At 36.0% G+C, this 12729-nt stretch overlaps 1 protein-coding gene and 1 long non-coding RNA gene across 2 annotated transcripts in view; one reads left to right on the plus strand and one right to left on the minus strand.

The window, feature by feature from the left end:
* The window catches only part of LOC149988406 (uncharacterized), an 86783-nt gene extending 75856 nt beyond the window's left edge, over positions 1-10927 (plus strand). The window contains exon 2 of the long non-coding RNA XR_016504339.1: positions 10883-10927. This is a non-coding gene — a long non-coding RNA (uncharacterized LOC149988406). The remainder of the gene's footprint in view (positions 1-10882) is intronic.
* LOC112285474 (AAA-ATPase At4g25835) lies at positions 772-3362 on the minus strand. Its single transcript, XM_024526335.3, has 4 exons — positions 3071-3362; positions 2739-2940; positions 2296-2596; positions 772-2200 (listed from the first exon to the last, which is right to left on the minus strand). Exons 1-4 carry the CDS (start codon positions 3360-3362, stop codon positions 1613-1615), a joined length of 1383 nt encoding a protein of 460 aa, XP_024382103.1. The 3' UTR covers positions 772-1612.
* Positions 10928-12729: the final 1802 nt, after the last annotated feature.

The raw sequence follows: 12729 nt of genomic DNA on the forward strand, positions 1-12729 counted from the left end.
TTTGTCGGAGCTACGTCGAGAGCAGGATGCGCTTCAGAACGACACAACTTAAGCCGCGCCTGATAGCTTTCAAGCACACACACACCAAGGGGCACAGCAACTCCGCGAGGTTATGGAATTGGTAAAAACTTGTCCTGCACACTGGGTGTAGGGATCTACAAATCCTTGTAATTGTTCTTCATTTAATCTACAGCATGTGGTAAACCTATTCACCCTATTTTGAGTAATAAAAAAGATCACAAGTGGCATTCGAATGTCTATGAAACTTCAGCGCAACGCGAAATCATGCTCCACAACATACTCGTAAACTCCACAAGGCTCTGGTTTAATTGTTCACCTACATTTGAAAGCTGGGAGGGTCCCTCTGCAAAACCATTCTACGACTTACAACTTACTACTTACTGCAGAAATGGAAATGTAGTTGTGATGGCCCTGTTGTGGCCTCTTCCCTCCCATTGCCATTCATTGTTGCGGTGGGGGACCAAAGCCGGCAGTGGCGGCGGGATAGGTACCCACGGCCTGGTACTTGATATTGGATGAACAGGAAATCTGAACAGCTCCTTGGATCAAAACTCTTTTTTAATAATTTGTCAAATCTAATCTTGCTTAATTGCTCCTGAATGATTTTGTGTGTTTTTATTTTATTATACATCTCAAATTAATAATATGATTTATCTCAACTGATAACGTTGATAAATTTATCTCAATTGTATCGTTGATAAATTTAAGTATTGGCACATCATAGATGTTTCCAATTTTACAACTGGAAGCTTTTTGACATGCAAGGATTTATTTATAATTTATAATTTAAAATATGTACTGTGGTGAGTTTGAATAATTAGTGTTATATGGTATTTTCTACCACTTCTACATAATTTTAACTCTATACCGCCCAATGAATCTGTTGTTGGAAATTGCACCATTCTCTTATAAGAGTGGATGTACAAAATTGCCATCGTAACCACCAGCTTCAGCATTACTTATATGTGATATCGACAAAATATTTGATTACAACATGTAAAATGCTAATAAAAGTGGGCAATACAATTGGATGATTTAAATTCTAGTAGTATATAGACCTGCAGAGAGAATTATAATATTGAGGTGCAAGAAAAGAGGTTTTTAATTAATTTATTTTATTTATTTCTTTTTTGCTTGACTCATTAGTTTGGGGAGCAGTGAAGATTGTAATGCATAATTAGGTGCTATATTGGATGAAGTATCTTCATCATGGACGGAAAAGTGGACATACGATGGATGAAGTTTCGCGGTGGGGAGGGGGGCCTGAGGGTGCAAAGGGCACGAGAGAGTCAAGTTGCACCCAGTTAGTCGACTGAGACCCTCGTGCGCGTTGTCGGATCCACTGCACCGTGTTGCTAGATCCAGATTGAGCGTGCGAAATGAAGGCCGTGTTCACCGAACCATGTACCCACGATCTCGGCGATCGCTTCCAGAAACTATAAGCCAAGGACACATTTGTTGTTGAACAATACAGTTGACATAATCTTGTAACGGCAATCACATTCCGACAGACGCATCTGCTGCTGCTGGTTGACTAGTGATTGCATTGCGCCGATGGTGACGGGCCGTCGGGAATCGAGATTCTTCTAGCTTAATATGTGGATTTGTGTGATTCTGGGTGGATTTTGCCGGTGCTTAGGATCTGGTGTTCCAGGGAGGAGACCAACTCCTCCAGGGCGCCGCTGGGGTTGTCTCTACGTTGGATCATAATCTCGCTCACTTGCGCGGGCGTCACCTTGGCGCCGCTTCGCAATAGCGTTTCCACCTTGGGAAAAAGGAGATGACTGTCTACCATCAAGTAATTGAGCACCAGAGTCTTGAACGCGGCATACGTGCAGAACGACATGTGGATGTGGAGGTCCATGCGGCCTGGGCGGAGCAGTGCGTCGTCCAGTTTCTCAATGTGGTTGGTCGTGAAGATCAATATGCGTTCATTGCCGCAGCACGACCACAGCCCGTCGGTGAAGTTGAGAAGGCCAGAAAGCGTTATTCTCTTCTCGACCCCCTCTGGAGTCCCCTCTTCTGAGGATTCCAGAGACGATGTTTCATAATAGGACGGTTTCTTGCGCCGTAAGCGCGGGTGAGCAAGGCAGACGGAGCAGTCGATGTCTTCGATGACGATAACGGACTTGTTCGTCGTTTGAATGAGTAGCTGCTTCAGCTCGGAGTTGCTGCGGACCTGCGTCGAAATTCGATTGCTGCCTCAGGATTTCCGTTACTTCAAGAAAGTAATGGTGTATGGAATGATAGAGAAGTGCGGAGGATGTTCGATACCTGAGTAAGTTCCAAGTCGAAGACGTCCCACTTGAGGTAGTTGGCAATGGCGGCTATCATGCTAGATTTTCCCGATCCCGCAGGTCCGTATAACAAGTAGCCACGCTTCCACGGCCGGCCTACTCGCTGGAAATACTCCTTTCCGGCTACGAAAGAATCGAGATCTGCTTTTACGGATTGAAGCTGTGACGAGTCCATGGCTAATGTGTCGAAGGTGGACGGATGCTTGAAATGCACAGCTTGCCAGAGGTGCCTGCCTGAGGAGTATGTCGACCGGTTGTTCGAGTAGAGAAGCATCTCTCTGCATTTGAAGAAGCTAACATGAGCTAGGAAGAATGGTGTGTGGTTTCACATGGATCAAAATCCATAATCCGATTGTACTCCCATCAAACAAACAGAGCGGGTTTGAAGGGCATGGCCTGTTGCGAATGCCAGGACTTTACCTGTTTTTATGTTGGAAGTTGTAAGCGTTCTCACGGATTACGTCAAGGTACGCCGAGATAACTCTATCTCTGTCGTGTTTGTGCACCTTCATTGTATACGATCGCTGGTCTTGGCTGCTGCCATCGGTTGCTTTGTTTCCGTGCACTGTGTGCGTCCACCAGATTTTGGCACCTTCGAAGGTCTCCATCACTGCTTCACCTCCTGCCATTTCACTAACAATGCGGTAAGTAAATTGAATTTGTGCCGAGATGTTGCAACTCCGAAATAGTCAAGTTTCTGTATAGAATTTTTTGCGCGAATTTTTTAGATCTCTTGAGGTGAAAGTCTCTACCTGCGAGGGTAGAGATTGTGTTGGCGGAGTTCTTCATCCTGCAGAGCACGGTTTTGCGAGCACTTCGACAAAGCCCCTTCGCAGTCAAGTGGAGCTGCACGTTTTTGTAGAGCTCGTTGATACTGGCACCTTCGAATTCTGGAATCTCAAATACGACGTAGGGCATCCAATGAGAATTCAACCTTCGAAGCCCCCTGTTAATAGCCTCAGCGATTTCGAGTGGTAATAGACCCCGCAAAAAGGCCAAGCATCCCAAGATTGTCCACAAGTATGAGAACTCCATCTTGAACATGCTGACGGTTGTAAAACCTACGCATTGAATGCACACCTGCCTGATTCAGCTTCGCCGTCATGCATTAGCTCAATGCAGCTGAGTTCTAAGTATCATCAATTGCATACGCTGCCACACGTCGACAAAGATTTCTCGTGGTTCGACGAGAAGGCTACGACAGTCATTGTGGTTAGCTCGGCAATAACTTTGAAGCTACTGTGAAGACTATTGAAATCTGATATACTCGACTACAATGCCACTTAGGCACTCATTTGCACGAACTAAGCACTCACAGACATATTATTTACTGAAGTATGATGATGAGCAGTGAAGATAAAAAAATTCCTTTTTTTAATACAAAAAATCATAGAGTAAGAAAAAAGAAAAAGAGAGATAGAGTCATCATCAACAATCAGTACGACAAAGCCCGTCGAGGTAAATATGGTTATGGTCGTGTTTGGAAAACATGTAAGGGAAAGGCGAGACACGTGACGTCAGCGGTGAATAATCCCTCAGAAACAGCAAGTTACGCTTTCCTAAACTCATGTCAGGGCGCTCTCGTCAGCCAGAAAACCCATTGATTGTCACAATGGCAACATCAAGAGGCCAAAGGAGTTCACTGCCTCGACGAGGTTAGATATGGCTGTAATTGGGTGAATCCATCCTACCTTATTCGGTGAGTTGATTTCTAATGGACTTGGAGAGAGAGTGTATCAGGAACTAGATTGATGTTGATTAGAACAAACTTCAATGCGAGAGCAGGGTCGGAATACCTTACAAGCTGGGTCTGTCGACAAATAGATTTGATTTGAACCCGATTACGATCGACAGGAGTCCGCAGCTCCACACAGTATTTACTGCGTTGTGAAGTTGCTACTAACACAATACATGTCAAAATTGTTTATTTCCTTCACAAGTAATCGAGACCTGAGCACAGCGTCGAAGTTCATCCTTGGAACCAATCAATCAACTAATTTTCACTCAAAGTTGGCGCTGGTCGAATGCAAATCACAATCATTCACGCCCGTCACCGAAACAATTGAACAGCAATCAAGCCACTAGCAGCCCTTCAGCGACGACGACCACATCAGCAGCAGCTGCAGGAGCACGTATACGAACAACCCAGGCGTGAACCAGTCACTCTATCTCACTCCCTTCGTAGACAATCACAACCACTCTATGGACTTAGATTCAAGCTTCAGCTGCAAGTTAAAGCTTGCATCAGAAAGAAACGATGTGATGAACGAGAGAGGGAGAGAGCGAGAGTGAGCGCTGACCCCCAGCGAGACCACTTGGGCCAATGACTAGACACAACAGTGATGAGCAAAGGAAAGGGTGATTTCATGCGACTTAAGTAGTTAAGACAGGCTACTGTTTCTTCAGAATCCCAATTTGCCGCCTGTTTATAGGCTCATGATTAGCAGAGGATTGATCGGCTAGTCTAGAGGAGTAGGGGGGATTGTAGGATGCCGGATTGGGATGGAAGGAGGAGCTTACACAGCGGACGAGAGCATCAATAAGGCACTTAAAAGACAGACGATGAACCGGATCCTCGTCGCCCAACGGTGAGTGGTGGGCTCGCTCGCATGACCAGGACGAGAGACGAGAGACGAGATGGTTGGCGAAATGGGTGGTGGCCAACACCGTGGTCCATCTGGTCGCAGCTCGACGACGACGACGATGGTGCTCTCGCATCGGTGATGCCTGGATTGGTTAGGTACCCGCATCGAGAGCAGCCCCGATTCTTTTCTCGTGAGAATTCGCACTGTCTGTCTGCCTGGCTCCAGTGCGGACTGCCACGGTGACCAGCCCCCCCCCCCTCCTCCCCTCCCTTGTCGCGGTATGCTCGATTAGCGGCTACAGGTCTGATCCGGAGTGGTGGCATTGTCCGCGCCACCACGTCGGTGCCGTTGCCATTGGCCGTGTGAGGGGCGCTATTCCCACTGAGGACAGAAAGGTAGTGAGAATCTTTATTTATGTATTTATTTAAATGAATTTATTTATTTATTGAAGTTCCATGGACATTGTCCTCCTTCTTGAGTCCACGTCATCCTTGTGGTGTTCATATTTCAAAAAACAACAAAAATAAAAAAGACTATAATTTATCATTTGATGTCATTGAGTGTGTGAGCATGATTAGAAAGATGTTATAAATTTCAATGCTGAGATTGTTAGAGCATGTTATTGTTATTGTTATTATCTTGATTACGTTTTTTTTATTCATTGAATTTTTTAAAAATAAAATCTGTGTGAATTCCTTGGAGAAATAAACTGAGAAATTTACTATTTTAAATGCGATAATTTGTTTTTATTTTTTATTTTACAAAAAGCCAATAAACAAAGCCATTGATACCAAAATGTTCATTCATTGATAGTTTAATTCTCTAATATATATATATATATATATATATATATTTTAAATTTTATTTATTTGTGCACTTATAATTATAAACTCAAATCAATCAATTTGTAAAATATCTGCAACACTCACAAAAATCAGTTTGAATCATTGATTTTAATACCACCATTGATGTGTTTATAGACCTCTATTATATTCAATTCATCCATGTGGCAAAATGCACAACATTTCTCTTTCTATTGATATATTTGGTTAGGTTTAAATAATATTTTTTAATGCTTGAATACACCAATTTTTTAAAAAATAAATTAATAGTTTTTTACATAGAAATAAGATAGCACCAAAGAAGCATAATTATTAGTATATTTCTATTTGCAAAAAATAATGTATTGATATTTGTAATATTAGTATCAAAATATTAGTTGTAATTATGTGTAATTAAAATAAATTAAAATATAAATAATAATGTACTTAAATCTTAGCAATTAAAATATTTAAAAACTTTCAAATATAATATAAATGTATATAATTTAAAAGATTGAGTAATCTAATAAATCAATTGCAATAGTATTTAAAATCAGTAAGAAATAAAGCTACACTAGTAGTTTTCAAGATTATGATTTATGAAGAATCAACAAATTAATATTCTCTTGTGTTACTTGAAAAGAATAGATATTCACTCAAAGATAGCATAATATTAAAACTAAAATGACTATTGCCAAAGACAAGAAGACTAGAGACTCTTGAAACAAGATTAAGAACATGAAAGGCATTGACAAGAATAAAGAAGATTTTATTCTTGTCTCCATATACACTATCTAACTAAGAGCTACATAGTAATGTTCTATAGGACTTTCAACACATGTTTAACTTGCAAGATAAGTTTCCTATATGTTCACCTTATGGCCAATTTGTACTACAAGTCACTAACGTGTCCAATTTCATGGCCATATTTTCAACCTATCATTCACTTATAAACACATATAAATTTAAATTTGCCTACAAGATATCACATATTTTTATTTATAAGATAGTACAATCAGCTATAAGATATTACATATTTTTATTTGTTTCTATCTTATTTTTTTTATATATGTAATTATAAGTATCAATAATATCCATTAAAATAGATAAAATATAAATATAAAATATACTATTTAAAAATAAAATATAATAAAGAATATTATTAAATAAAGGCTTAAGTTACAAGTACACATCAAGTTATTATATGTACACCTATTATGTCTATATATATATTCAAGGCTTCCATTTGGCTCATTTGAATTTCTTTTCTCTTGTATTGGCATGGATCTTAATCCTCCTCCTTCTCTCCTTTGACTTGACGTGGGTCTCAAATCTTCCTTCATCATTTTTTTTTTTTTTTTTTGGTACAAATCTTGGCTCTCTTCTTTCTTTTTCTTTCTCTCGTACCAATCTTGACCTCCCTCTTTTTCTTCCTTGGCTTGATATATAGATGGTAAATTATAGAAAAAACCATTATGTTTAATCCATGCAAGCAATGTTGAAATTGGCAGCAAAGATATTAAACTTTTCTAGTTGGACCTATCCAAATTGAAACTCATCAATATTAGAAATGAGGTAGTAGTATGATTTAATACAATTACAATGAAATTGCAAATACATGATTGTTAGAAGGTAAACTATATATCTATGTGATTGAATCTTCACTTTTTATAAGTAGTTGTTTTCATGCCTTCATTTAGGCTTATGAATCAAGTACAATTTCTTGTTCATTACTAGAGCTTTGATAATTTGAATAGTTTAAATAATAATTTGAAGTTATGTCAAATTAGTCACATTTTTTTTGAATGATGTTTTACAAATAAATATTCTTATGCATGTTTGACATAGTTATATTGACTAAGTAGTCAAGAACTTGATAACACACTTAAAGAGTTGTGGCACTGATCTAAATGAAGCTTAACACTTGATTAATTATCCAAAGTAATGGCAACCTATTCTGTTCTATTGCTGGATTGTAAAAAAAACAATAGAAAAATATTGAGGAGTGATCAGATAAAAGATGTGTTAGTAAAGTACTCTTAATTCATGCAAATAAGTGCTTTGATGAATGAATTGGAATTCGTACAATAGTTGTCATTCTAAGCAATATTTCAAAGATGAATATTATATGATTATGGTGAAAGGTGAATAGAACTTAGAAGAAACATGCTAAAGGAACAAAAACATGTGCAGGGTCAATAGTGGTGTAGGCTTCGAGTTGTAAAAGACATTGACTAGCATTGGAGGCAAAGACTTACGCCAAGAAAAAAAAAAAAAAAAAAAGAGGCAATGAGACTCACACCAAAGCAAAGAAGAGAATGAAGGTGGTTGGAACCTTTCTTGGAACAAAGAAGAGAGGTTGTAAGACTTGTGCCATAGCAAGGAAGAGAAGAAGGTTGGTTAAGATCTATATTGGAGCAAGGAAGAGAAGAAGGGTGGTTATAATCTATGTTAGAAAAAAAAAAAAAAAAAAGGCAGCAAGACACATGCCAAAGCAAAAGAGAAAAGAATAAAGATTAAGATCTATATCAAGATAAAAAAAATAAAAAAATAAAAAAATATATATTTGGGATGAACCAAAAAAAAGCCTTAGATGTATATATAGACATAACGAATATATGTATAACAACTTGGGGTGTACTTGTAGCTTGAACCTTAAATATATTTATAGTTATAGAGTGTTGTCTTTTGTATTTGAATTTGTATGTTCTTTTGCATGTATTCTTTAATATTATATATTTATAAATATAAAAATTTAAGATAAAATATGATTAAATTTATATATATATATATATATATATATATATATAGTATTATCTTTCCTAAGTTATAAGATTGATTTGCCTTCTTTAGCATAACTTATAGGATGTTAATACTTACAAAGGCTGTGATAATATCAATTTGATCAAAATATGCTTTATGTATAAACTTATTGCTTATCTAGTATATTTTTTCTTATAAGTTGTTGTAATATAATATGACTATATTGTAAAACTATAATATAAATTGATTTTTTAATTAATATCTAATTATCTTGATTCAATAATAATTCAAGATATCTAAACATGGCTCTATAAAAGCTTCTTAGGTTATTTTCTTATCTTAATAGTTAATAGATTGAAGGTTAATCAGTAATTTTACCTTCTATGTTGTAGAGACTCTTTTACTACCTTAGAAGGGCCATAAATTGATAAAATCAAGTTAGAAGAGATAAATAATTAGTATTGTTGATACTAAGGTTAAGTTGAGGGTAGGATTGGGCTAAAAAGTCCTTAGGATAGGTTAGATTGATACTCGGAGATCGATTTTTTGTAAGACAGGATCAAAATCAGACCTTTGGCCACTAAAACGACTGCCTAGGGCAAAATAGGGTTTCATTTGAAGATCAAAGATTAGGACTTGAGAACTAGGTTAGAGCTTCTTTAAAGACATGAGATTGGTTTTCATAGGATTTGGAGAAGGTTAGCAATTATTGTTGGAAGTCAAGGTTTGTATTGACAACTTGGGATTTATACAATGAAATTAGGGCTAACACTCTTTGTTAGTTTGTATAATTGGTGTCACATCTATAGTTCAAATTTTGAAAATGCTTGGTTAATAAGTGCATGTGAAAGTTTGTGGTAATCCAATAGTGCAATTGGGAGATATCTGGGTTTTGGTACAAGAACTTATCGGAAGTTGGCAGTTTGGATTTGAATAGGGTTTCTATGATATCTAGAGATCTAATAGTTGGATCAAGGTGAAATTTAGCATGGTGTTGAAGGACTTCAAGATCAAGCTACATACCAATTTTGAAATGAAGTTAAAGATTAGAAAAGGAGAAATCACTACTGGAACTTTTGCTTCACCTTTCAAGTTGGTGGCCGAGTAACATCAGTGTAATTTTTGGAGATTTTCTCACAATCCATAAAATAGATTGGTCTAAAAATTCTTAAGCATATCGAAGACTTATATTAACAATCACATGAAAAATTTCACATCAATTGGATGATCAAATTAGAAGTTACAGCTTGTCAAAATTCACTGATTAGAGTTGAGGCTTATAAGAAAAATCTAAATTATTTAAATATGAAAGTAATGAGATAATTGAGGTTTATGTGTGATTGAGGCTACTAAGAAGAGTATTTTTTAGCACTTTTGAATTGGAATTTGGATTATATTCTTTTTATATGGATGAAACTTATTAGGGTTTCTTAGATGTTTGTGAAACACAACCTCACCTTCCACAACTAGGTACGTGGTGCATTCTCAAGCAAGACAACATGTTATATGACAACGTCTAATACCTTGTCACTACATGTAAGTAAAAAAAAACATGTCAATATGTACCTTTCAAGACTTAGAAAACTTATAAAGAAAGCATTGTAATTCATCTCTTTAAACTAAAAGGTTTGACCAATGTACCATAACAATGTTACGCTTCACCAATATGCAGATCTACAAACAAAAGAATATGTGACCTTTGATGTCATAGATGATCCTTGCCGAGTGGCCCAAAACTAAGTTTAATCTTGTAAAAGTATACTTACAAATTAACATTAATAAGATCTTGAAGAACTATGAGAAGTACAAAATAATAGATAATAACCAATTTCAAACAAAGTGCCTAAAGCTGATTCAATTTTTTGATTTTGAAGAAGCGCTTGCTTTGTGGATTTTCCAATGTTAAATTCAAAATATGATGATGTCATTAGAATTCATTAAAGAGTACAATCAATAATTTGTAGAGATGCTTATAATTACCAAAGGAAAAATTAAGTTTTTAAATGGTTGCTTTGAGAAGTTTCTTTCATGCCACAAGTTGAAAATTATCAAAATACATAAAGAGGCAGACTCAACTAATCAAGTTGATATCGATACAATGATGCCTACTTTGTACATCAATATTGCAAGCTATAATATGTGTGACATTTATAACATTAATGAAATAAAACTATTTTACAATATGGTGCCAAACTCAACCATTGCTCAACAACAAATCACCAATAATAAAAAAATAAAAAAATAAAATATAAAGATCACTATTGCATTTATAGCAAATGTCAATGGAAATCATAAGTTGTTACTTTTTTTCATTAGCCATGCTTACAAGCTCCATTTTATAGGCAAATAGTTGGACTTTTGTTGTCGTTTCAAGAAGAAAGCATGGATGATCAAGGTTTTTTTTTTTTTTTTTTTTTTTTTTTCAAAAATTGCTAAAAATGCTCAATAAAGAAATGGTAAGTGGACATTGGCAGATCCTTCTCCAAATGGATAATGCACCATTATAAATTACAAAAAATTATGTGACTTCAAACATTGATATTTGTGCCTTTTTTTTTTTTAACATCATAGCAAAGATCTAGTCAATGGATGCTGAAATTATCATGGCATTGAAATGGCACTATCAGCACTTCCATAAGCACAATGTGCTTAGTTAGGACAAGCAAAATGAGCTCAGTATTTACAAGATCAATTAACTAATAACAATACATTAGTTACTTGCAATTGGACAAAACTATCTCCAACAATAATAAAGAACTGCTTGAAGCATATTAGAATATTTGAGCAAGCACTTGAAGTTTTAGAAATCAACAATGGTAAAAAAACAATCAAAGAAAAACTAGTGGACATAATTTGGGATCTTCCATTAAAGAATCTAATCTCAATCAAGAACCACTTAATTCAATTAAAGAGAATGATGTGCATATTGAGCTAGATAATTATGAGATGGTTAAGCATCATCATCAACAAGTAGAAGAATGTGAAGATATTAACAACACCCTTGAAGAAGAATTAGCGACTGTATTGATCACATGCACAAAGAAGCTACAAAGCTTTTTTGTTGTTATCTCCATGCTTAACATTGGAGATGTGGATGAATATGCTACCTACAAAACTCTTTGCAACATTTAGCGAAAGTTGTGTATGGAAAGTCTCCAACAATGCATGTTCAATTCCTAGATATGAGGTAATGGCCCTTTTGGCTATTTGTGCTCCTTTTTGCTTTCTCCATCCCTACTTTTTTTCCCTCCACAAAGTTATATTTTTTTGTCAATGCCATAACCTATAACTTAGGAGAAATATAACATAACCACCATAGAACCATGTCAATTCCTTCAAATTTTTATAATTTACGAGGGATTAAAACTTAGTAGAAGAGAACTTAGCAGAGGTAATACTATATATATACATATATATACATATATATACATATATATACATATATATATATATATATATATAGTCCAACAAATAATATTTAAACTTGTATTCAAATTATATAATGTGAATAAAAGAAACAATTTTATTTTACCAATCTTGCAATGAATACTTTTCAAAGATAAACAAGAAAAAGTTAGAAAATACAGTACTGTTCTAAAGCATCAAAATCTCATTTATACAATAATGAGAATAATAATAATCTATGTTAACTACATTGCATTACTAGTAAGAATACAAGTGTGAGAATTCATGAAAAGAATAGGAGAAATGACCGATGTATATTCTATAATTATGAATGTGAATGACAGCATTTATGGCAATGGCTGCTTTTTAAAAGCCCACCAGCATCCCTTTCGTGTGAGCACAGGTGGATAATTTCCTCACCTACATTCATTCATTCAATACATACATATCTAGTGGACAGCATAGCCTAGAAGTGCTGACCTGGAGGCTTTGAAGAGCGAGCCACAGTGCCAGCCCACGTTATTTGTGACTTTGGATTTGGCACCATTTAGTCGGTAGCTCATGGCGTGGCTTCTTCATCGGTGGAAACTTTGGTCTTCCTCTCCTTTTTTTTTTTTTTTTTTTTTTTTTCGTTTTTGCTTTGTTTCTTCACCAGAATTCCTGATATTGCATTTTCCTTTTCATTTACAAGGGTGTGAAGAGAAATGTGGTATTGCCATTTTGATATTCGAAGTTGGACCATCAGATGTGCAATCCAGAGCAGGATATCGTTTCAGATGGCCTCACAAACCAGTTGAATAGTGATTCCGGTTGTAGTAGAATTCCAGGAATCGATTT

The sequence above is a fragment of the Physcomitrium patens genome, chromosome 8 (genome assembly GCF_059467195.1).
Source record: "Physcomitrium patens ecotype Gransden chromosome 8, ASM5946719v1, whole genome shotgun sequence".
Classification (NCBI taxonomy): Eukaryota; Viridiplantae; Streptophyta; class Bryopsida; order Funariales; family Funariaceae; genus Physcomitrium; species Physcomitrium patens.

What these genes read in the sequence shown, in the direction of transcription:
- LOC112285474 (XM_024526335.3), bottom strand. Translation starts at nt 3,362, where the DNA reads ATGTTCAAGATGGAGTTCTCATACTTGTGGACAATCTTGGGATGCTTG. An exon ending in AACTTCCAACATAAAAACAG is followed by an intron (nt 2,597 to 2,738) that starts GTAAAGTCCTGG and finishes CTTCAAATGCAG; the next exon opens with AGAGATGCTTCTCTACTCGA. An exon ending in TCGACTTGGAACTTACTCAG is followed by an intron (nt 2,201 to 2,295) that starts GTATCGAACATC and finishes ATTTCGACGCAG; the next exon opens with GTCCGCAGCAACTCCGAGCT.